Source organism: Trichosurus vulpecula, chromosome 3 (genome assembly GCF_011100635.1).
Source record: "Trichosurus vulpecula isolate mTriVul1 chromosome 3, mTriVul1.pri, whole genome shotgun sequence".
In the NCBI taxonomy this organism is placed as follows: Eukaryota; Metazoa; Chordata; class Mammalia; order Diprotodontia; family Phalangeridae; genus Trichosurus; species Trichosurus vulpecula.
Genome location: NC_050575.1, coordinates 324,577,357 through 324,604,271, shown reverse-complemented (window position 1 = coordinate 324,604,271; position 26,915 = coordinate 324,577,357). Strand labels below are relative to the sequence as shown.

Here is a 26,915-nt window from a genome sequence, read left to right as displayed (position 1 = left end):
GAGTTGAAAAGCAGAGTGGGACAAACACAGAAAATGGTAACAGATTAAATGTGAGTGTACAGAAATGATAAAACATTCAGGTGTGGTTCAGAGAAAAGAGACCATGTTGTGGGAGGTGCACTGGATCATGATGACTCTTGGGTCAAGGTGGAACTGCTGGGAAAAAACCTGCAAGGGAACAAGACATTGTTCCCTATTTCCACTGAGCCTGTGAGTATTGAAAAACTGTCCTTTTCCTTTGCTATGCTGAGAACTCAAGGATTTGAAGAAGGGAAAGAGATTAGACTCTCAAATATTTGAGAAGGATATGAAAATCTCTCCCAATCTACAGATATTTTCCCTACTGCCTTCAAATATACTCATCTTCCATATTCTGGAAAAAAAAAACTTCCCTAGACTCAACCATCCCTCAAGCTATATTCCTATATATATCCTTTTTTCTTTTTTTTGTTTTTTTTTTGGGGGGGGCAGGGCAATTGGGGTTAAGTGACTTGCCCAAGGTCACAAAGCTAGTACGTGTGTCAAGTGTCTGAGGCTGGATTTGAACTCAGGACCTCCTGACTCCAGGGCCGGTGCTCTACTCACTGTGCCACCTTGCCCCCATCTCCTTTTTTCTTAGAAAAATCTGTCTACTCTTCTTTCTTCTTACTGTTATTTCCTCTTATTATAATTTCCTCTCCTCTCACTCATGCCTCAATTCTTTACAACCTCATTATTTAACTAAAATGGTTCTCTCCAAAGTTCCCAATGATCTCTTAATTGCCACAGCCAATGGTCTTTTTCTTGATCCTCATCATTCTTGACCTATCTGCTGTGTTTGATATTGCTGACCACCCTCTCATCCTGAATACTCTCTTTTCTGGATTTTGCTGATGCTACTCTCTCCTGGCTTTCCTTCTACCTGTGATCTCCACCATCTTCTCATTCCCATATAGCTGAGCCATATACCTCCACTGTTTCTCCTCAGTCTCTTTTGCTGGCTCATCATCTATATCATGCCTCTTAACTGAGGAAATAACCCCAAAGGCTTTGTCCTTGGTCCTCTTGTCTTTCTACATTCCTTCTCTTGGTGATCTCATAACCTTCCAAGTATTTAATTACCTCCTCCATGCAAATGACATACAGATCCATATAACCAGCCTCAGTCTCTATCCTTGCCTCCAGTCATACATCACCAACTGCCTATTGGACCATTCAAATTAGATGTCTGGAGACATCTCAAACTCAACACATCCAAAACAGAACTTATTATCTTTTCCTCCAGACCTATTTCTCTTGATTTCTACTGAAGAAACCTACATTCTTCTAGATTCCCAGGTTCATAACATTGGTATTTATGCACCTCACTCAGCCTTACCTTACATATCTAATAAGTTACCTGTTTCTGCTTCCATAACATCTTTCAGATCTATCCCTTTCTCTCTACTCAATTAGCCACCACCTTAGTTGAGGTCTTCAGAGCCTGGACTATTGCAACAGCCTCTTAGTCTTATTATTTGAAGATTCTTTCCCACTCAAATCCACCCTCCACATAGCTGCCGAAGTGATTTTTCCTAAAATGCAGGTTTGAATATATCATTGCTTTAATAGACTCTAGTGTTTCCATGTTGCTACTGTCATCTCCTCCATTTGGCTTTTAAAAAATGTATTTTATTTTCAGTTCCAAATTCTCTCCCTCCTCCCCTACCTTCATCATCCATTGAGATGGCAAGAAAAATAAAAATTATTATAAATATATAGACATACAAAACAAATTTCTGCATTAGCCACATTCCAAGAAAAGAAAAGTTAAAAAAGGAACAGAAGAAAATATGCTTCAATTTTGCACTCTTTGAGTCCATCAGTTCCCTTTCTGGAAGTGGATGGCATGTTTCATCATGAGTCCTTTGGAAATGCAGTGGGTCATTCTGTTGATTAGAATTACTAAGCCTTTCAAAATTGATTATACTTACAATATTGCTGTTACTGTACAAATTGTTCTCCAGGTTCTATTCTCTTCACTTTGCATCAGTTCATATAAGTTTTTCTAGGTTTTGATGAACTACTCCTTCATTATTTATTATAGCACAATAACATTCCATCTCATTCATACACCATAACTTGTTCAGCCATTCCCTGATTGATGAGTATCACATAAGTTTCCAATTCTTTGCCACCACCACTCACAAAAAAAGCCACTATAAATATTTTTTTACATTTTGGGCTCTTTCTCTATTTTTTTGATCTCCTTGGTGTATAACAGACCTAATAGTGGTATTGCTAGGTCAAAGGGTATATACAGTTTAAAAGTTTTTAGGCATAGTCCCAAATTGATTTCCAGAATTGTTGGACTAATTCGCAGTTCCATCAACAATGCTAGCATTTGTCATCTTCCTCTTTTGCCACCCTTCTGGGTGTGAGTACGGGTACTTCAGAGTTCTTTTAAATTTCCCCTTCTCTAATAGTGATTTAGAGCATTTTTTCATATGGTTATTGATGGCTTGTATTTCTTCTTCTGAAAACTGTCTTCATAACCTTTGACTATTTATTAGTTGGTGCATGGCTCTTATTCTTGTAAATTTGATTCAGTTCCTTATAATATTTTAGAAATGAGACCTTTATCAGAGAAACTGTAAAGATTCCCACCACACACACCCAGTTTTCTGCTCTTCTTTTTCATTTTGGTTGCAATGGTTTTGTTTGTATAAAATTTCTTTAAATTTTATGTAACCAAAATCTATTCATTTTTCTTCCCATGAACCTCCCTATCTCTTGTTTGTTCATGAACTTTTCCCCTAGCCATGGGTATGACAAAAAATTTCTTCCATTCTCTATAATTTGTTTATATCACCCTTCATGTCTAAATCATATACTCATTTTGAGTTTATCTTTGTATATGGTAAGATGTTGGTCTATGCATTGTTTCTACTGCACTACTTTACAATTATCTTGAAAGTTTTTGTCAAATGAGTTCCTGCCTCAATAGCCCAAATCTTTGGGGTTATCACATAATCGGTTACTGTGCTCATTTGCTCCCCACATATAGTGTACCTAATCTGTTCCACCAATCAATTTCTCCATTACTTACTGAGTACCAAATTGTTTTGGTGATCTTTGTCTCATAGTTTGAGATCTGGTGCTGTTTGTTCCCCCTTTTCTTCCTGGTTTTTTATTGATTCACTTGATATTCTTAACCTTTTGTTCCTTCAGGTGAATTTTATTATGATTTTTTCTAGTTTTATTAAGTTATTACTTAGTAATTTAATATAGTAATGAATGTATAAATTAATTTAGGTAGTATTGTCATTTTTATCATGTTGGCTTGGCTGATCTAAGAGCAATTACTATTAGTCCAACTATTTAGGTCTGGCTTTATGTGTATGGAGTGGTTTATAACTGTTCACACAGTTCCTGTTGGTGTCTCTGTTTGGTTTTTAAAGCCTTTCACAACCTGACACCAATTGTCTTTCCAGCCTCATTATACATTATTCCCCCTTCTGTGCTCTATAGCTAAAACTGACCTCTCCCATCTTGATACTTTTGCATCGGCCATCTCCTCATGCCTGGAATAGACTCTCTCCTCTTCCCCATCTCAAAGAATCCTTCATTTCTTTCAGGACTTAGCTCAATCATCATCTTCTACATGTAGCCTTTCCTGGTCTCCCCAAATATTAGTACCCTCCTTCTCTAATCACCTTGCAGTTAACTACCTTGTATTTTCTAATATATTTATTCTTTGTATGTTGTCTCCCCAGATAGAATACAAACTTCTTGAGAGCAGAAATTATTTAATCTTTTGTCTTTTTATCCCCAGAGCCTAGCACGGTATCTACCATATAATATGTGCTTATAAAATATTTGTTAACTGATTGTGTATGAGTACAGAGACTGTTTTACTCCTTGACTGATATCCTGATTAATTACATCATTTTATGTCCTAATTAAACACTTTTTGTTACTGGATTTATTTTGGGTATGCCTAGAATAAAAAGGCATATTCAGTGGGTGCTCAGCTATGATTTGAAAAATGTTAATCCCAAAATAGCCATGCCGAACCTATGAGTACTACACAAATTATTCTTTGATTTATAGTGGTTAGTTTTGTCTCTGCAATTAAATTTATAGTTAAGCTTTGAACCATACCTTTGGTTACTTATGTATCTCCTTTAGTATTTTGAATGCCACAAGATATATATAAATAAACCTTCTATACATACTTGTTTGGCTGTTTCATGGTTGTGAAATGCTTCATAATCGTGAAATGGGGGCATGCAGGTATTACCAGAGGCCCCAAGCTAATGGCAGCCAAAACCATTCAATATTTCAGAGGGCCAAAGTTCTGGTGCCACCTTAGAGTATTTCATCCTGACTAGGAGTCAAATGAATGGTTCACAGTGAGGTTTTTCCTATATGTGCCATGTGGATGAATCTAAGAAACTACCGTTAGTCTTTAGGTCAGTCTGTTCCTGTGGACCAGATCAACATCTGTTTATGGATCCAGATACTAAGTCTAATTTTTCTGCAGCCTCAACCATTGCTTCCTGGTGCTGAGGGAGTATAGATAGTCATAGCAACCAATTCTACTTCTACTAAAATAATGTTCCCTTAGTCATCAAAGGACCCTGAAGTGCAGGGGCCTGATCAATTGACTCTTATTTTGACTAATGGTTAGCAAATTTCTGCCATCTGGTCCCTTCATCCTGGTGATTCAGAGCCACTAGGGAAAATTCTTTTATCCTGCCATCTCTACTGTCCTCTTATTCCTATATAGCTGACCCATACATCTCCATAGTCTTTGTCCTTTATTATGCTTTTTTTCCCCCTCTAGCATCTAGAACTCCCACTTTTGTTGTTAACAAATTGGGCTGCATCCTAGATCTTTCTCTAAAAAAATAGTTATAGATACACTTTGCTTTAGATACAAACCCCATATAATGAATATCCCCACAAAAAAATCTCAGCACCTGACAGAGTGATTATAATCAATAATACATAGATAGCACTTGTGACTTCTGTAGCTTACACAGGGCATTTCCTCTTCATCTCCATGCCCATTTTTTCACCTCCTCCTCCCAGCTTCCCTTACTTCCTTCAAAACAGCTCAGATTCCACCTTCCTCAGGAGGTCTTTCGCACCACCCAATCCCCCTACTCGTGACTTCACTATGAGATTATCTTTTGCTTACAGTGTATATAACTTGTATGTACAACTTTTTGCATGTTATCTCCTACATTAGAATATGAGTTCCTTAAGGGCAAATAAGTCTTTTTTTTAAACCTTTCTTTGTATCCCCAGTGCTTAGCATAAAGATTGCTTGGCATATAGTAAGCACTTAATAAATGATTGTTAGCTGACTTTTGTGATTTACTTACTTTTCACAGAAAGGAATTATGTATACTTTAACTATGCTCATTTAGTGCCAGTTTTGTTCCCTTTTTGATGAATTTTATTGGCTTTATTTGCAGTATTGTAATCATTGTGTATATTGATGTCCCTGAGTACAAGGATGGGGATTGGGGTAGAGAGAAACATTGTGAGCTGTATAATGAACTAATTGAGAAATGAAGGAAAGTAATATGGAAACTGATAGATGACTGCATTACAGATATGAACAGAGTAATATAGATGGATGGAGAAAAACTCAAAAGAAGAAAGGTTGCTGAGTGATAGAAACTATGGGAAGGCCTAGAAGTGGCTGTGTTGAATAAAGTTTGAAGATTCCACTTGACATAATTTATCAGAGGATATGAGAGAGGAAGAATGACCCACATTGAATAGGAGGGATATTGTATCATCCAGGGAGAGACAGCCTTCCATGAGGGTAAGAAGCAAGCAAGTAAGGAGCATTTATTAAGCACCTACTATGTGCCAGGTACTGTGTCAAGTGCTGGGGATACAAAAAAGAGGCAAAAGACAGTCCATGCTCTCAAGGAGGTCACAGCCTAATGGGGAAGCCAGTAAGCAAATAATTATTTGCAAACAAGATTTCAGCAGAATAAATTGGAGGTAATCTCCAAGCAGAGATACTGTGATAAAGGAAGACAGGGGAAGGATTTTTCAGAAGGTATGGCTTTAGTTGGGATTCAAAGGAAGTCAGAGAAGCCAAGAAATGAATATGAAGAGGGAGAAAATTCCAGGCATTATAGACAGCCAATGATAATGCTTGGAGTCAGGAGATGGAGTGGTTTTTTTTTTTTGAGAAAAAGCCAAGAGAACAGTGTCACTAGATTGTAGAGTATGTGCATCAGAGTAAGGTGTAAGAAGTCTAGAAAAATAGGAAGGAGTCAAGTTATGAAAGTCTTTAAAAGACAAATAGAAGATTTTGTATTTGATTCTGGAAATAACAGAGCCACTGGAGGTTGTTGAATAGGGTGGTGACATGGTCAGACCTATGCTTTGGAAAGGTAAATTCAACAGCAGAGTATGAACTGGAGTGGTGATAGACCCGAGCTAAGCAGATCAGTTAAAAGGCAATTGAAAGAGTCCAGGTGAGAGGTGATGAGGGCCTGCACCAGTATGGCAGCAGCATCAGAAGAGAGAAGGGGCATAGAAATGACAGGACTTGGCAACAAAATAAATATGTGGGGGTAGGGTTTAAGAGAAAGAATGAGGAGATGCCACCTAAATTGTGAGTCTGGGTGACTGGGAAGATGTTGATTCATTCTATAAGAAGAAGGAAAGAGTTTGAGATGAGATCTAGGATGATAAGAAACAGTGCACATGCACAGAAATATCCACAGTTTCAGCATTTATAGTTAAATAGAAGCTGAAACAAAAAGCCCAATAATGAGGAATGGCTTGACAAATTGTGATGCATGAAGGAAATGGAACACTGTTGCATTGTGTAAAATGACAAATTTAAGATCTCAGAGAAACACGGGCAGACTTGCGTGATGTGATGCAGGGTGGAAAATGCAGAACCAAAAGAACAAGTATATGACTGCAAACATGTCGATGAAGCCAGTGCTAAACAGCTTACTCATTGTTAACAGATAGTAATGATGCATAGTTGAGTCCTAACTATATTCATTATCTGATGAGTCTTGTCGCTATTTAGTTCCACATTGTTGGATCATGGATAGATAGAAGGGAGTAAAGCGTAGGAAGATTGGAAAGGTAGAAAGGTGCCAGGTTGTGAAGGTCTTTAAATGCCAAATGGAGGATTTTCTATTTGATCCTGGAGATAACAGGGAGACACTGGATTATGAGTTGGGGCTAGGGGCTGTGGGTGGTAACGTTGTCAGTCCTCTGCTTTAGAAAACTCACTTTGGCAGCTAAGTGGAGGATGGAGGATTGGAGTGGGGAAAGACTTGAAGCAGAGAGACCAAGCAAAGGCTATCGTAATAGTCCAGGTAAGAGACGATGAGGACCTGAACTAGGGAGGTTGTTGTATGAGTCGAAAGAAGGGGACACAGAAAAGAGCTATTGTAACAAGACTTGATAACTGTTTGACTCTCTTGACTTTGCCATCATGACAAAGATGCCTTCTCACCCTGCAATTTCCCTTCACCAGGACAGTCCCCTTCTCCTATTGGTGAGTTCTTTCAGGAGCCTCAATGCTTCAGACTCTGCAGACTTTGCCACCATGTCCTCGTGTGGATACCCTGCCCCTTTCAGCTCTGTTTTATGTATTGCTTCCCCTTCCATTAGAATGTAAACTTGAGGCCAGGGATTGTCTTTCTTCTTCTTGCTTGTAGTTATATCCCCTCATACTTAGCACAATACCTGGCACATAGTAAGTACTTACAAAATGCTTATTGATTGTTGCCTGAGTACATATGAGGAATTGAGGATGATTCTCAGGTTGTGAGCCTGGGTGACTGGAAAGATGGTGGTACCCTCAATAGTAATTAAAAAATTGGGAAGAGGTAAGGATTTGGGGGGAAAGATAATGAATTCTATTTTAGACATGTTGAGTTTAAGATGCCTATGCCATAGCCAATTCAAGATATATCAAAGACATAACTGGAGCTGAAAGACACCAGATATCTAGCCTGGAAATCATCCTATGGTTGAATCCAAGAGATCTGATGAAATCACAAAGTGAGATAGAGGGAGAAGAGAAGAGGGCTTGAGACAGATCCTTGGGGGACTCGCACAGATAGTGGGTGCAACCTGGGCTTGCTTGCCAACCCCTTACAATCTGTCTTCTCACCTCACAACGTTATTGAAACTATTCCCTTCAAGGATACCAATGATCTCTTGGCTAAATCCAACAGCTTTTGTTAGTCCCTGTCCTCTTTGACTTCTCAAGCTGCTTTCCATCCTAAAAACCATACCTTCCTCATGGATACTTTCTTCTCCCTCAGTTTCTACACCATTACTGATTCTTCTCTTATCCATCTATTCTCTTCTTTTAAACCTCCGTGTTTGGCTCATTATGTGTGAATATTCACCAGTTCTTTTTTTCTCTCCAATTTCTGTTGAGACCCACAACTTTTCTATTCACCCAAGTTTACAAAATTTGCCTTCCTATCTTACTCACTCCCTTGCCCCATATCCAATCATTTGCCAAACCTCGTTTGATTCTACCCCCAAAACCAGCCTCTTCTGTTCATTCACACTTGCTGCTGCCTTACTTTGGTTACACTGTCCAGTCACCTTTCACTGGAACTATTGTAACAGCCTTCAGAAAGATCTTTCTGCTCCTACTTTCTCCACAAAGCTATCCAGATTATCTTCTCAAATTACATATGCCCATTTTACTTCTCTGCTCAAAAAGGTTCAGTGACTCTCTCTTGCCCCTTGGATGATACACAAAAACCTCAGCATGGTGTTTAAAGCCCAACATAATCTGGTTCCAATCCTTTCGTATTTCATAATACTTACCAATATTCCATCCAGACTGGTCAACTGTTCCTCAAACTCTACCCTATCTCACTCTATATATTCTTTTTTTTTTGGAAGGGGGAAGGCAGGGCACTTGGGGCTAAGTGACTTGCCCAAGGTCACACAGCCAGTAAGTGTGTCAAGTGTCTGAGGCATCTCACTCTGTACATTCTTGCAAGCTCTCCCCTCTGTGCCTAGAACATACTCTCTCCTTTGCTCTATTCTTAGAATCCTTAGCTTCCTTCAAGGCTTTCTTCACATTGTATTTCCTACCTGAAGACCTTACTCTCCCTCCAAGAGAGACTAAAAGAGGTTGTCCTAAAATTACTTTCCATTTGCTGAGACATGTATATAAAGGTTATTTCCCCTAAAGTCCTGGGAGTCAAGGACTAGCTAAGTTTTTGCCTTTGTATCTTTAGCATCTAACACATTGCCTTTTACACAATAGGCACTTAATCACTTTTGTTGTTGAACTGAATTAAATTGTCTTAGAGTTGTACCTGCAAAACTATAATTGATGTGAAGAGAAAGTGATGTAAAATGGCCTATAAGATTCTAGCCCGTCCATAAGCAATTATAAGCTAAATGTACTTACACGGTTTAATAAAGTTTGCCTGAAAGCACTGATATAGGTAAAGTAACATCTTTTCTGAATAACAAAGTTCTTACTATTATTCAACAATTCCGATACATGCCTATGATTTAAAATACACAATTTGCATGAAATTAGGAATTTCCCTGTAGTTTTGAGCAAGCAATAATTTATCTACATTCAAATACTACATGATGATGATGATGGTGGTGGTGGTGGTGATGATGATGATGATGGTGGTGGTGGTGGTGGTGGTGATGATGATGATGATGATGATGGTGATAAAAGGCAGTGTGGCATAGTGGAAAGACTTCAGAAACCAAAGTCAAGAAGCCAGTTTTGGAGTTCAGATTTCAGATACTTGTTAGCTGTGGAGCTAGGTGCAAGCTACTTAGAGCCTCAATTGTAAAATTAGAATAATAAAATTTATATGAGCTCCCTTACTGGATTGACAAGCTTTGTAAATCTTTAAATGCTATACAAATGTTTGATATTCTTAGTAATGTTCTGAAAAAAGAGCTGACCTTGAAATCAGGCAAGGCCTAGATTTAAATCTGGCCTATCACATGTGCTAACTGCATGACCCTGAGCAAGTAACTTGAGCAAGTGACCTTTCTGAGCCTCATCTTCCTCATCCACAAAAAGGGGACAGTAATTAATATTTGTCACACTTATTTCGCAAGGTTGTTATGAGCATCACTGAATACATAGCATTTGGTAAACCTTAAAGTATTTTATAATTAGTAGTTATTATCAAGATTACCCAAATATACTGAGTAATAAAATAGTTCAGGGCAGCTAAGTGGCTGCTCGGCTTGGAGTCAGAAAGACCCATCCTTGTGAGTTCAAATGCAGCCTCAGATTTTTACCAATTGGGTGACCTTGGGCAAGTCACTTAACCCTCAACTATAAAATGAGCTAGAGAAGGAAGTGGCATACCACTTCAGTATCTTTGCCAAGAAAACCCCAAATGGGGTCATGAAGAATCAGACACAACTGAAACGACTCAACAATAAAATAGAATAGTTCAAGAAATACTTCACGGAAGAAAAGTTAATCCTAGGTATTGATCCTTAATTAAATTATTATTAGAAACGTACCAACTATAATGGAGGCTGCTAGATGGATCAGTCAACAGGGTGCTGGGCCTGGAGTCAGAAAGACCTGAGTTCAAAACCAGCCTCAGATACTTAGTAGTTGTGTGAACCTGGGCAAGTCATTTAACCACCATTTGCCCTAATCCACTGGAGAACAAAATGACAAATCACTCTAGTATCTTTGCCGAGAAAACTCCATGGACAGTATGGTTGGACACAACTGAATGAATGAACAAACGGCCACCCCCACGACAAAAACTAACAAATCCAAATGCATAAAATATTGCAGTACATCTCAAACTAGGCAAAGTATGTAACTACCTTGGGCTTGGAAACATAGCTTTAAACATGTTTTTGGAGACCAACAACATTAACTAAAACATACAGTGACCACTGTTTGAACCTATATGTTCTTTTTTGTTTCTTAATGAGGGAATAAGTTCACTCAAACTGAACGTATTTAAACACTTGATGCTATTACCTTTGTCATTTTCTTCTGTAAATGGTTGGATTTAGGAAACAAATGATGGGGATCTCCAAATTGAAGGTCTCCCAGATCAACTAAACAAACTCTATTTGGCTATTTAGAGGAGGTGAGAGAGAAGGGAGGAGGCTGAAGAATTAATTAAATGTGGCCCAGAAGTGGGAGAGGACACAGAATTTTTAGGACAGGGATTTGTTCAATTGCTTTTTTTCTTAAGGAGGAGAGGCTGGCAGACATTAGATGAAAACCTTTCTAAAAACTAGAAAAAATACTCTAGTCACCAACTATCACTATCATCCTAAACAGAATCAAAAACTTATTGGCTCTGACATTGTGAGATATCATAATATGTTATCCTGAAAGCTGCAGAGTCTCAATTCCCATCCTATCAGAGGACCTACTACGAGAAGCGAACTGAAGGCAAGTGGAGATATGCTTATTTAGAGCATCAGTAGGCTGTTCTGGAAATGCAGCTTAAAAATTATTTTTAAGAACAAAATAGATTCATTAGTTTAGGGATTGATTAGGTACAGTCATTTCCGGAAGTACATAAAAATGAATGAAAAATATTAAGGGTCCAAGATGGCATATTATTACTTTGATATTTAGCACATTAAATACAGTAAAAGTTCAGGTGGTTTTGTTTTTGTTTGTTCACTAAAATATACATCAGGAACCTGTTGATAGTAAAAAAGGATATTTTGGGATTAGCCTATCACCATGTCATAGAAATAAAACAAAACTTTCTAAGTACACACTATGATCAAATATCAAATCTCCTATTTAAGCGTCACATAATTATTAATGTTTTATGCACCATAAAGTTCAACAGCTCAGAAGAGTGGTATTATAGGACTGATGAAAATCATGAAAGCCTGAAAACACCTACTCAAATTTCAGAGTTGAAAAAGTTCTGTCTATTTAGAATTTATACTCCATTGAATTCTAAAAAGGGTTCGAGAGAACTTGCATTCAAACACGTACAAAACAAAACATTTACCTCTACACGTATACTCTATTAACCTGCACATTCAGAAACATGCTTGCTAAATTATAATATTATAAAATATATCTAGGAAGAACTATGGATTGTGATGCTGCCCTACATACTTAGACATGTCTAACAAGTTTCAACCTTCCCCCTGGTGTCAAGGGCGGAGGCAACCAGACACACCCCTGATGAGAGGTGGCCGTCTTGCCCTCTGGTCAAATAATTTTGAGACTAGTTTCAAGGTGAGTAATGGCATTTAAGAATTGCACTTTGAGCTTCACTAGATTCTGTGCTTTTGGAATAGATTTGAGAACTAGAACTGGAAAGTATTTATATTCACACTGAGGTTTTAATGAAGCTTTTTAAAAGGACTTTACAGCAGTATTTCCCAAACTAATTGGGAAAGAGAATACTTTGGGGCTTGAAATGTATGGATAGGACAAAATCATCTCCTTTAAAAATAAACAGTGAGATATGGTGAAAGAGTGTGCAAATGCAGGGTGTCATGGTCCAAGCCAGAAAAGGTGGGGCTTTGATTGCATTAGTCAGGGCCAAGGTTATGAAATGGACAGAGCCCAAGTGTTTGTAAATATAAACCTCAAAGCTGAGGTCAGAGCTTCATGATCTTTTTTCTTCAGTTCCTCCTCCTCATCCTCCTTTCTGTCTCTCTGTATGTATCTGTCTTTCTTTGACAGTCACTGTCTCTCCCCTCCCTCCTCCTCCTCCTCTCTCTCCCTCTATCTCTCTCCATCTCTCTGTCTCTGTGTGTGTGTGTGTGTCTGTGTCTGTGTCTTTCTCTTTTTTTTGGAGGGGGATGAAGGGGAATGTGTAGGGAAGCAGGAGTCAGTTAGAAAACTGAAGGAAGGTGCCTCTTATCCCAGGACATGTCTTGTGAACATTAGCTCCATTTAGACCTGAAGTGGAAGTTACAGACAAGGTTGGGTAGGGATAGGAGTCAGGGGTCTTTGCTGAGTTGGGAAGGAAAGGGGAAAGAAATACAAATTTATATAGCACCTGCTATGTGCCAAGCACTGTGCTAAGTGCTCTGTACAAATATCTGATCCTCATAACGACCCTGGTCTTATTATCTCCATTTTACAGCTGAGGAAACTGAGGCAAACAGCACTTAAGTGACTTGCCTGGGTTTACACAGCTATCAAGTGCCTAAGGTTAGATTTGAATTCTTGTCTTCCTGACCCCGGGACCAACACTCTCTCCACTGCACCAGCACCACCCAGGAAGAGGATGGAATTATAGAAGCAGATTTAGAGGTAGAAGGGACTTTAAAGACCCCCTCATTTTACAGACCAAGAAACAGAGACAGAGCAACATATCCATAGTCATGTAGCTACTCAGCATCTGGGGCAGAATATGAACTCGGCTTGTCCTGACTCCAAGCTCAGCACTGAGTTGGACAGCAGTCATTCATTCATTCAATAAACATTTATTAAGCACCTACTATGTGCCAGGCACTGTGCTAAGCACTGGGGATACAAAAAGGGGCGAAGGGCAGTCCCTGCCCTCACAGAATTTACTGTACATCACCAGAATTTTAAGGAGCATAGTTTAGGAAGTGCCAGCTCAAAGATTATTTATTTCATTGTTTTAAGCAACATTCATAAGAGAATAATAAATATAACACTTGAAATTAAAATAGCACTTTAAAGTTTCAAAAACACTGTACATACATTGTCTCATTTGAGCCTTACAACAACTCTATGAGGTAACTACTATAGGTGTTGCTGTTCCCATTTTGCAGATGAGGCAACTGAGTTTCACAAAGGGGTTAAATGAGTTAAATGAGACCATGAAGCTAGTTAGTGTCTGAGGCCAGATTTGAACCCAAACTTTCCTGACTTCAGGTCAAGCACCCTATCCACTAAGCCAGAGTGAAGGAGATATTAAGCACTGAGAGTAAGAAATAGTCACGCTAAGAAATAGTCACTTTTTAATTAGCTATAGCAAATCACAATTTACAACAAATGAGCCTAAAACATCCCCAAGTATGAAACACGTGGTTCTACAGACATCCATCAACTACCACAAAAGCTGTAAAGAAAGTGGCTAAGCTAGAAATAACTCTTTCCTGTATCTTTCTCTCTTGAGTTACCTTTCACCTCTTCTGTATCTATCTTGCATTTACATGTTGTCCTCCTCGTTGGAATGTAAGTCCCTTGAGGACAGGGACCATTTTTGCTTTTTCCAAGCGCTTAGCACTGTCCCTGGGCATAGTAGATGCTTAATAAATGCTTGTTTACTGATTAGTTGAAAAAGGAAAGTGTATCCTATAAGGTTAACAGCACCATTCTTTGTGTTATGAATGCAACAAGGCAGAATAAAAAAAGGAGAGACTGGAGGCAGGTAGACATTTTACAAGTATATGGACTTTTTGGAATCTCCTACCTTTGACCAAAATGGATGCACTTATTCATTAAATTGGGAATATGTGATGATCAATGATAAATTAAGACAATTAATCGAGACCTTTCTTCTATTCTGGATCTAGATTTACCTCAACATGGAACTCAAGGTGTTTCAATGGCTTCTAAAACTACACCTCCATGAATTTCCTCTTTTAGATCTAATTCTAATTCACTTGTTCTTTTCCTAAACTTTGTGCTGCTATTTATATTTGCTGATCAAATTGAAATAGTGTTTCTAAGGCTCTTAGCTCAAAGCCTGGCACACAGTAGGTGTTATATAAATACTTATTCTCTCCCCACAGATATGCCATTCTATAATAGCTTTCTGTCATCTAGCATAATCACTATTCATAAACACAGTTAGGGTATTGCTAATAAATGTTTAATGCTCCATATAATATTTTAAAATATTTTATTCACATTTAGACATTGAAAGCTGCTATTCTACCAGTATAACAGTATTGATTAATGGGGATGACAGTCAATTTGATTGCCTTGTGTTAGTTTGTACTCCTGAATAAATAGAATCTAAACTATGACATTTTTCCCTTTATGGAGTTTTTTTCCCACACACTAACATTAAAACCTAAGAAAGAACATGAATGATAATTTTCAGCTCCATTGGCTGAACATCAAGAAATCGTGTCATACAGTTTTACCTGACAGACATATTTGTTCTTCCATTTGCTCAACACACATCGACTATTTTGCATCAGCTCCTAAACGACACAGAAAAACAAAAGAGAGGAGAACTGACCATCCAGTACACAAATACATACATACATACATGCATACATACTGTCATTATCAGTTAAAGTGCTTTTGATTTTCAAGCAGAGATTAGCATGCCACACAAACAAAGATGCATCTGTTTGGAAACTGCTCACTGGACAAAAGCAAAGTTATCATCACCTGGAGGACTGATCCTTTATGAAAATTAAAACTGCTGAAAGAAGTTTACAACAAAGATTGTTTGTTATCATTCGTGAAACTTTGGGAAAGGTACCTCCAACTCCTTGAGAGTATCTCTAAGTTTTTCTGGCCGTCGATTCTTGAGTATCCAAGGATAATCTCGTGCTAGCAAACAAAACGTGGACTGCATTTAGATAAATGTGAATTTTTAAAATATCAATATCAAAAAAAATTCTGCTCACTAACAGAAATTGATTATAAAATTTAAAGCGAATATATATAATTGAGATGGAGTAGGTTTCACTTCCACTGTCAAATCATAACCTTTTGAAAAGCTTCACTAAAGGAACAAGATTTTAACAAGTAATGACCTCAGTAAGTATACTTTTGTAATGGCAACCACATATTTAGCCTTCAGAGACAACAGGTAAATTTCCCAGTTCTGAAAATCTAGTTCATTAGGGTACAGGTATCTGATTCTTTCTTAAATAATCATTAAGTTGAGACAAATAGAAAATTCAGGGCAAAAATAGTCATTCCAGAGTTTCGAATACATTATTTTCATATAATAAAGGAGGCAATCAATTAATGAATACAACTGTCACATGTGTACTTATTTTTAATAAATGCAAAACTGGGATTAATTGAAAATTTGGCACCAAAATTTGGACTTATACCCAACCAGAAAACAACTGAGGATAAGCCAGATTTAAATGGAAAATATTGACAAAGTTAGAAACATTCTTAAGCTTAAACAAGTTATCTTTTTGAAAAACTACTTTTAAATATTTAAAAATCTCTAAGACTCAATTTGTTTTAAAAGCATTTTTTAAAAATAAAATCCAGCTATAAGAAACGCACATTTAAAATTATAGACATCAAGGAATTAAAATCAGTTTGGTTAAAAAGAAGCATTTAATATATGTTAAATACATTATGATGCTACATGTTTAGCATGAAAATGAATAAAATATTCTTTATTCACCTGGTTATGATTCTAAATAATAGTATGGGAGAGTTACCTAGTCAATCGTGGCAGGTAAGTTATCATAGTAAAGCTACTTTGCTGCTTATCTTTTCTAAATCAGTTTAATTCTAAGTACAATAAACTTGAACATTTGTGAGGCAATGTCAAAATAAAAGTTGCATATGGTAGCCCCCCTCATTCTAAATGAAAGGAAAACAAGTCTCAGGTATTTTTATTTCCCAAAATTTTATTATTAAAACTGTATTTACTGTAATGTACAATCATTAAGCTGCATTAGTAAATAATTATAAAGCATATGTTTTAAAATTTGTGTGAATATATGGATGTTAAATTTTAATAGTAATCACAGTACAAAACATTCACTATGAAAGTAAAAGTCAATATAAATTCATTTCATAAGAGTAGTTAATAGCCATATAATTATCTTTATATAAAATATATCTACTCAAACTTTGGTAAGGCATAGGTTTTAATTGACTAAATCAGTGAGATCTAAAACACGATTCTTATTAATGCTTTCATTTCACTAAAGCCAAAAAAATCTGTGAACATAAAACAAAAAATTATTCTTTGGATGAGAAATACCTTTGTGCATAAAGCTGGATGGATATTATTTAATTATTCTGTCAGAAACATAAGCAACAACAAAATACGATAATTTGTAGCAACTCAAAAAAAAAAAACATAAAAAATGCTTACATTCTGCCAGCTGTTGCTTCTCTTCTAAGTAACCATGATCTGTTGGTGAAACTATCGGGGAGGGAGAAGCAGGAAAAGTTTAGTAGTCAACTTTATAACTTTTGTCATGAAATAACTATAATGATTTAAAATGTTATTATAAAGTAAACACAAATCTACAAAGAAGACAGCTTTGTTTTCACTTCATAGGGAGATATCTTAAATTTGCGCTGAAAGAAGGCTTATTCAACACAACAGGTGGACCAATATTCCTGAGCAATCTCATCAGATAGTGAAGTGAGCTGCAACTGAATCCTGACCAGAAGCTGAGTCAGTCTGTCAACAGAACTATGGAAACAGCATATCAACCACCAAGCTAAGCACTTGGGATGCCCACACAAGCTCTACCTTAACCTGGACTGAAACAGGAAGTAACTCTAGCTGGAAAGACCTTTTGGCCCATCATGAAACTTCTAGGATTAACAGGATTAATCAGATAAAGAAAATTGATCATTCACTCAGAAATGCCTATTTCAGATACCAGGTGAGGATTCAGGAGCACAGCATAGGTGCAGTCCTATGCGTTTATGATGCCCTCTACTGGGATGCCAGTTAATAGAAGTGACTGGACAGTCCAGCAATCAGTCTGATCAATATAAATATATAAATTTTTCATGCTACCTCACATTACAAAAAGACTATATCATATGAAAAACATGCCAACTTTGAGATTTTCTAGGAAAGTAAAGTACACTTTTCCTGAATAATCCATTCCCAGAGATAATACGAATGGTGTTCTGAAGTTCTCATTTTTTTTTATGCTAGGATATTTAATTTAATCAAAATGTTAATAGCATACTTATTTTACCTGAGTCTTTCTTCTCATAATACTGGTAGATCCCAATGTCTCTGTCTAAATAATGAGAAGAAATAACATTAAATTATAGTAAACAGCTGTGGAGGGGAAACTAAGTCAGATTGGATTTTAGCAGGGGAAAGCCCAGAACAAAACCCAAGAAGAAAATTCTAACCAGCCAATTAAGAATGAAGACAAGTAACCTGGAGAGAATGCTGGTTGGGGTTGTGATCCTCCTTGCTCTAGTTCAGTCCAGCATTCCTGGACCCATACTAATCCTGTCCTGCAGCTGATTGAATCTCTCAGGCAAGACCCACCAACAACTTGGTCATCCAGAGATTTATAGACAGTTTGTTGAAGGAATGGTGGGAGGTATGGTAGGGAATAAACTTCCTGTTGCCTTGGATTAAGGAGAACGAACTTCCAAGGGTCATTCAAATTAGGATCTACTGTTGTAGTCTAACTACAGAACTAACTTGGATGGGGTTATTTTGAAGGGTGAGTTAATATTTCTCAAACATTTGGCTCTATCTCAAATTTTAATGACAGAAAAGCAGATTAAATTTTAAAATGCATTTCTTTCATATATATATATGTATATACATACATATGTATGTATGTAGGTAGGTAGGTATGGGCATGAATACCTTCCTCCATTCAACTCCTGCACTGAAATAATCACCTTGTGTTTTCTTTTGGGTAACATAAGTTGTCCTTCCATAATGACAAAAGGACTATTGCTAATGTACTTGAGAGCAGTGTGGACTGCCCCCTAGTGACTAAGTGTAACTTTGACAACTTTTCTCTCATCAAAATATAGCAGTTATTTGTACTTAAGTTGTCCCCCTCAACACACAATCGTACTTGCATTTTGAATGAAGCAATTTATTTCTATTTGTTTAAATTTGTAAAGTATTTTTTATTCCAAAGAATTTAAAACTCCTTGTCTGCACTTTTGCCTAAGCTATAATATGAAAGTCTAGAAATGTAGCAAGCAGAGAGAGCCCCAGTTCTCTGACATCCGAATTACAATGCTTGAAATTAAGCCATATCTCATTTCTAAATACTAGGTCTCTGGCATAGGGCTAAGCAAAGCCACTACCTCAAAACCAATCGTTTACTTTGGCTCAGTTAGAACTACCCAGGTCACAAACAGCCATAGGGACTCCAGGTCCTTCTAAACAGCTACTTATACAGCCCCAGGCTTAGATGGTAAAGGTATTTTAGGTTCTGAGAAAGAACCAAGTCCAGAACACTCTAGCTATACATACTTGCCCCATGGCTTATATCCAAGCCCAGATATGGTACCAGTTCTAAATACAAACATCATTATGAGCTCTGTGTACTATAACTAAAACAAATGTCTATACTCAAAATCTGTGAAACTTTTCTATCACTTTTAAAGAATCAGAAATGAGCAATATGCCTTGTAGACTTTACATACAATTTCAAAGTTTCTTTTTGTAGAGAGAAAAAACTCCATATTTTCCCATGTTTCTCTGAAATATAGCCTTCAGTATCCTTCAGATAATGTTGGATTCCATTCTTAAACTGTTGTTACATGAACTTGGAAAAGTTCCTAAAGAGTTCCACGTACGGCTTTCTCTACTTACACACAGGTGCTAATAATATGCCTCTCTACCTCACTTAGCCTTCTAAGGATATAGGGATATTGTGTTAACAGCACTGTTTGGGCTTTCCATGAAAGCATTATGAATCATAACATTAACTTTATCTCTGGTACATAGACTTATCCAAGTAAGTCTGATTTTGCAGATTGTGTGCAATAAAATGTGCAAGCTTTCTCAACCACTAGCTTGCATTGCATCAGTCAATGCTTCATTCTAATTAGTTAGTAACACAAATCCTAGCAACGGAGGAATAATATTTTAATTAAAATTAATTTTAATTTCAATGAGGAAGCTAAATGACAGGAAACATTTTTCAGAAAAGTTAATCTTAGTGGAATTATTTTTTTTAATTCAGCTCTTAGCTCTAAGGTACATTGTCATCAGTGTTTACCAGCAAAAAACAGCAAGGGCATATGTTTATCTTTTCCAAACCTCAGGTTGAATGTCTTACTGAAAATCTTTATGTTAGGCGACTTCAGTACCACAAATATCTATGTGTAAGTTTAGTATTTCTATGTTTTAGCAGACTTTCAATGATGGCTTTTTGAAAGTTTATATAAATATATATATATATATATATATATATATATATATATATATATATATATATATATATATATATATCTTCCTTCACAAAAAAAAACATTTCAGTATTAGCTATCTTTTTTTTAACTCATCACCTTGTCATAAAAAAGGTATATATAGTATACCTGATACTATCTTTACCTTATATTCCCAATTAATCAAAAATGTTGAAACATTTAAAGTATTTAAACATTAAAAAATATTTAAGCAAGGCTAATTCAATATAAAATAACTTACGCTAATATTACTATTAAAGTTGTAAAGGAAGCAATAACTTTTATGGCTTTTTGATGCAGTTTTCACAACAAATGTAGAAGTACTTCTTAAGTGTAACTGCTTTCTCATCCACATGAAACAACAAATCAGTTTCATTGGTCTATTTATAGTCCAAAAGCATAATTCCCATAAACATAGGAAACAAGAATAGGGCATAGTTTTATGTCTTTGACATTATGCAAAAGAGTATTTTTACATATGGCATTTTACCATTAATGAATGCAAAAGTTTAAGGTTTTAATTTAAGTATGTATGTACCAAAAAAATTTATAGGTTAATAAGGTAAGCTTTCCCTTCTAAATAAAAAATCCAAACATTGTTTTTTGGGGGTAAATTCAAAGAATTAAAGAAAATAATTTCAAATACTTGTTTCTTAATGGAACATGTTTGAAACCTAAGCTTTATTCTATAATGTTGCAAAACACTTTTTTGTACCCAAAACATCTAAAATACTAAACAAATGAAAGAATGTTATAGTAATTAGGTTTCTTCCTTGCATATGTCTGAAATGTTATTTTATTATCAAATTACTAGTCTATTATCAGTTAGCCTACTAATATTAATAAATAGAAATTACCTAATAGTGGAAACCCAGAATAAAATTGGAAATGCGTATCTTAAGAACAAAAAAAAAATCAGTCGCAGCAATATTAACTTTAACTACTGAAAATTCTACTCTAATGTTAGCTGAAATAAATACGCTGCCAATGAAGATCATAAGAAGCAATTCTATAATAATAATAAGTTAGCTCATAAATAACTAATTATTAACATATTTGAAATTCAAACGAGTTCACATATGTAAAGCACTTTGCAAACATTAAAGCTTATATGAATGTAAGTCACTTCCATATGAAAATACAGTAATTGTTCAATTAGAGTTTCCAGGCTTTGGTATTAATTATTTGTTTTCAATTTTGTTATTTTTTCTTTAAAAAAGAATAAAATTGGTCTAGAGCTGACTTACCTTCAATACGTAGGGTATTCTTTAAAGACCAGAGGTGCAATTCAGTCAAGCAGAAAGACATCTGTTCGCAGAAAAAATCTCTGTCCTGTAAAATGAAAAAATTTAAAAGGTTTCAATTAGTTACTTTTGATCACTAATGAAACTAAAAGTCTCAGAAAGAGTCATTTGTTACTAGTAAGATCTGAGGAGCAAAATAAAGTAAAATAAATAATCATAATTCTATTGCATTACTATTTATTTTTGCCACAAAGAATGAGTTCCAGAAGAAAAACTGCAAATTGTATTTTTTCAGATTTAACATACTGTCATATATAGAAAGTTGGTAGAAGGAATATTCATATTTTGAATTTTTAATAGATTTAAACTGATAGTTCTGATTTTTAAAGCCCATTGCATTTTAATTCCATATATATGCATTTATATTTATAACAAGAAGCATTTACTATCTCCTAAACACAAGATGGTCCAACTAAAATGAAAGTTGCAAAGGGAGTGGTGTATAGTTACTATTACCTTACTTAAAAAAATACATTTGCTTTAAAGTAAACTATGTGAAACCATATTAGCATTCAGATTAGTTTGTTAATCTGTGTGTCATGCTGGATCCAGATACTAGTTCCAGCTGCATAAAGAATGTGGTAATAAAATATACTTCCCATATTTACTTCTTGTTTAATAGCAAGATCTAATGATTAGTACCTTCTTAAATAATTTAACCTCATTAATTTGACATAATTAGAGGAAAACCAGACTGAATTTCTGAGTCTTTTAAGGAAAATACAGTTTAATTACTTTCAAATAATATATAAATAATCAAGATTTATTTTCCCTTAAATGGTAGTAAAATCAATGATTTTCAAATCAATTTCTGAGTAACTAAAGAACTTTGAAAATTTATCTATGGAAGTTTTTGGTAGGAGAAAACGACTGACATCTTCTCTAAGGAAATGACTAGAACATTAACTATTTTATATACGTACATATATACATATACACATTTCACACATAGCCTTTTATCATTATGAATCCAAAAGCTTATCATTTGAGTTTAAATGCAAATGTAACAAAATAGTATTTATATAGATAAATAATAGATACACACATGTATAGAATACATGTTATGATCCAAATATATATGTGGTGACACATATAGGTAACATTTGCATTAAATTGAGTAGTTCCAACTTGACTGTTCTGTTGATCATGTCACAAACATTTGAAAGTCATATATTAAGCCAAAAATTATTTTTAGGTACAGCTTAAACTCCACCAACTTTTATTAGCCTAAGAGGAAGAAAAAAGGGCCAAATTTGATCTCTCTCCCTCCCTTCTTTCTTCAATTTATTTCATTTCAATTCAATAAACATTGAATTCTCCACAGAAATGAAATAACTTATTGATGTGTAAATGAATAGAAGAGATGAAATAAAGAACCCTAAGTTCCTGAGTAGGCCCAAAAGCATCTGGGCAAGGATCAATAAAGAAAAGGCAGCAATATCACCATGGAATACCTGACTACCCAGTGAGAAAAAGAGAAAGGTGAAGAGCTTGGGAAACACATCACGAACTTGCTCCAGAAGCACACTATGGTAACACTGGAAACTTTCAACCATCTAGAAATCAGCGTGGCTCTCCTGTTGCCCATGGCAGAGTAGCTACTGACTTCCCTGATTGGAAATTCCATTCTTCAAAATAAAGAAGAACAAATAAAAAGAAGTTATCTTTTATTTGATTCTAAACAATTAGAAAATTGGTGTTGAAAGTAGAAATTATGAGTGAAAAACAACTACTTTACCTTAGAAATGGCAATAGAAAAAAAAGGAAAGTTAGGCATAGTGTGACATGCACCCTAAGTTTTAGGAGAACAGATTTCAAAGATTTTAGAGAAAAGATCCTAAAGATTTTATGGCACAAATCTCTATAGGGGCAGTCCAAGAAGGAATGGAACTCTCAAGAATGAAATCCTCCCAACACAAACTTTCAATTCTAAGGAGGAAGAAAAGGGTTATCTGTCTAAAAGGGTGTATCTTCACAAGGAGTTCAGTGACCACCTCAGATTTTTTTAAAGACAGGTAGAGACCAGGAAATCAGGGGTAAGTAAACACAAAATAATGAATACAAAACACTGGCATTGTCTCTTTGGAATACTTTTAGGAGTTCTAAATCTCAGAAGATGATGAATGTTAAGGAAAACAAAATAAAGTTTTTCGGTCTTGTTTGTTTTTAGCTGTGCTGAGAAGTAAATCAAAGAAAGGAAAGAATCATTGCTCATAATGTATGAGACAATGATGACAAATAAAGATGAAGAAAGAATCACTTAACTGGAATATCTAAAAATCATGACCCCCAAATTGGCCTGGCCACTATACTTGAAGGACTTTTAAATGAAAACTGCCAAATTCTATTACAATCAGAAGGTAAAATGAAAATAGAAAGAATTCACCAGTCACATCTTGAAAGAAACTCCAAAATTAAAACTAAAGGAGCATCATAACCCAGAATCTAGATTCCCAGGTCAGATAAAAAAATACTACAAACACCCAGAAAGGGTTCAAGTACCAAGGAGCAAGAGTCAGAATCATATAATAAAACTGCTACCATAAAAAATTAGCAAGCTACGAATATTATATTCCTAAATGCAAAATATAAGGGATTACAAACAAAACCTATTCAGCAAAACTCAAAAAAATAATCCTATAGGGGGAAAATGGATCTTTAATGAAATAGAGGACTTTTAAACATTCCTAATGAAAAGGCTGGGCAGCTAGGTGGCAGAGTGGATAGAGTGTTGGGCCAGGAATCAGGAAGAAAAGACCTGAATTCAAATCTGACCTCAGACACTTACTAGCTGTGGGACCCTGGACAAGTCACTTAATCCTGTTTGCCTCAGTTTCCTTATCTGTAAAAAAAGCTGGAGAAGGAAATGGCAAACCACTCCAGGAACACCCCAAATGGAATCACAAAAAGTCTGACACAACTGAAACAACTCAACAACAATGAAAAGGCCAGAACTAAGTAGAAACTTTGAAATGCATGAGTCAAGAGAAACACAGGAAAGTAAGTACATTTGATCAACTGAGAGGGAATATATAATGATACATTGGTTATGTTCTAATAAGGGAAAAGAAAGAATGTTCTCTCAGAACACTAATGTTTTTAAGGGTTACATAAAAAGTTAAGAAGAGGAAGGGAATGCAGATGGTTTTGTTCTACTTTGATGGTCTTAGGAGAAGAAGGAATTAAGAGAGAAAGGAAAATATACTATGAAGAAAAGGAGGAGAAAGGGTTGGAATTTACTTTCTCACACACAATGCATAAATTGACGATTATGCAAACAGGAAAAAAACAAAAAACAAACCAGTTGGGTATTACATGAACCTCAGTTTCATCTAAATCAAAGGAAGATTGAACACAAATACAACCACACATATATTTATACATATACACACATGAAACATAGTAAAGAAAAGCATTATGGGAGGCAGAGCCAAGATGGCAGAGTAAACACAGGCACTCAACTGAGCTCTCCCCCAACCTCTCCAAATACCTTTTAAAAATGACTAAACAAATTCTAGAGCAGCAGAAACCACAAAAAGATGGAGTGAGACAAATTTCCAGCCCAAGACAACTTGGAAGAACAGTAGGAAAGGTCAGTTACTCCAGGATGAGAAAGGAATGCAGTCCAGTGCAGGCCCAGACAGCACAGACTGGTCCCCAGCAAAACCAAGAGCAGACCTTGGGAGCCATTGAATCAGCAATGGCAGTAGCTGCTTCCAGAGCTCTCAGCCCACAGATGGTCAGGAGGTCAAACAACTGGTCAGAAGGAGATTACAGTGATCTTTTTGCTATCACCGAGGCAAGACTCTGTGGCTTTGCCCATACTCAGATCTAGGCCTTAGTCCTGGTTGGCAGCCCCAAGGTGAGGAGGAGCACTAGCATAGCAGAGCTTGTGGCCACAGTGAAGGGGAGATCCTCGTCACAGTTCCAGGGCAGAAAAGAGTGCTTGTGGTTGCTCACAGACCAGAGCGCAGGCCAGGAGAGTAGTAAACACACCTTTCCTTAGTTCATACCACCTTGGAAGAAATGAAAACTTACAGGTCCCTAGAGGTATCTCTGAAAACAGCCACACAAAATCCCTGAAGCTGGGACACTGCACCCTTCACCCTGGAAGCAGAGCCTTACTTTAACAAAGAGTTAAAAGTCAGTTAATAGACTGGGGAAATGAGCAATCAATGGGAAAAAAAAAAACCTCTGACTATAGAAAGTTACTATGGTGACAAGGAAGATCAAAACATACACTCAGAAAAAGACAACAAAGTCAAAGCTCCTATATCCAAAGCCTTCAAGAAAAATATGCATTTGTCTCAGGCCATGGAAGAGCTCAAAAAGGATTTTGAAAATCAAATAAGAGAGGTAGAGGAAAAATTGGGAAAAGAAATGAGAGTGATGTAAAAAAAAACATAAACAGAGTCAACAGCTTGGTAAAGGAGATGTAAAAAAATCAAAGGAAATAACACCTTAAAAATAGACTAGACCAAATGTTACAGAAGTCCAAAAAGCCAATGAGGAGAAGAATACCTTAAAAAGCAGAACTGGCCAAATGGAAAAGGAGGTCCAAAAGCTCAATGAAGAAAATAATTCCTTAAAAATTGGAGTGGAGCAAATGGAAGCTAATGACTTTATGAGAAATCAAGAAACAATAAAACAAAACCAAAAGAATGAAAAAATAGAAGACAATGTGAAATATCTCACTGGAAAAACAACAGACCTGGAAAACAGATCCAAGAGAGACCATTTAAAAATCATTACTCTATCTGAAAGCTATGATCAAAAAAAGAGCCTAAACATCATCTTTCAAGAAATTATCAAGGAAAACTGCCCTGATGTTCTAAAACCAGAGGGTAAAAAAGACATTGAAAGAATCCACCCATCACCTCCTAAAAGAGATCCCAAAATGAAAACTTCCAGGAACATTAGAACTATATTCCAGAGTTCTCAAGTAAAGGAGAAAATATTGTAAGCAGTCAGAAAGAAGCAAGTCAAGTATGGTGAAGCCATAGTCAGGATAACACAAGATTTAGCAGCTTTTACATTAAAGGATCAGAGGGCTTGGAATATGATATTCAAGAGGGCAAAGGAGCTAGGATTACAACCAAGTGTCATCTACCCAGAGAAACTGAGTATAATCCTTCAGAGAAAAAAAGTAGATATTCAATGAGATAAAGGACTTTCAAACATTCTTGATGAAAAGACCAGATCTGAAAAGAAAATTTGACTTTCAAATATGAGACTCAAGAAAAGCATAAAAAAGTAAACAGGAAAGGGAAATCATAAGGGACTTAATAAGTTTAAACTCTTTAGATTCCTAATGGGAAGATGACATTTGTAACTCATAAGACTTTTCGCATTATTAGGGTAGTTAGAAGGAGCACATATAGACAGAGGGCACAGACGTGAGTTGAATGTGAAGGGAAATCTAAAAAAATAAAATTAAGCAGTGAGAGAGGAATGCACTGGGAGAAAGAGAAATGGAGAGGTAGAATGGGGTAAATTATCTCACATAAAAAAGACAAGAAAAAGCTTTTACCATGGTGGAGGAGAAAGTGAGGTGGAGTGAGTGAACCTTA

The 26,915-nt window shown here is 36.1% G+C and overlaps 1 protein-coding gene across 1 annotated transcript in view; it reads right to left on the bottom strand.

Annotated features, from left to right (window-relative positions):
* Nucleotides 1-26,915, bottom strand: part of LOC118843765 (WD repeat containing planar cell polarity effector) — a 397,160-nt gene that overhangs the window by 258,412 nt on the left and 111,833 nt on the right. Inside the window, exons 3-7 of the mRNA XM_036751528.1 lie at nucleotides 21,289-21,373; nucleotides 17,842-17,886; nucleotides 16,995-17,045; nucleotides 15,402-15,472; nucleotides 15,055-15,114 (exon numbers count right to left, since the gene is read on the bottom strand). Coding sequence (XP_036607423.1) covers nucleotides 15,055-15,114; nucleotides 15,402-15,472; nucleotides 16,995-17,045; nucleotides 17,842-17,886; nucleotides 21,289-21,349 — 288 coding nt within the window. The 5' untranslated portion in view covers nucleotides 21,350-21,373. The remainder of the gene's footprint in view (nucleotides 1-15,054; nucleotides 15,115-15,401; nucleotides 15,473-16,994; nucleotides 17,046-17,841; nucleotides 17,887-21,288; nucleotides 21,374-26,915) is intronic.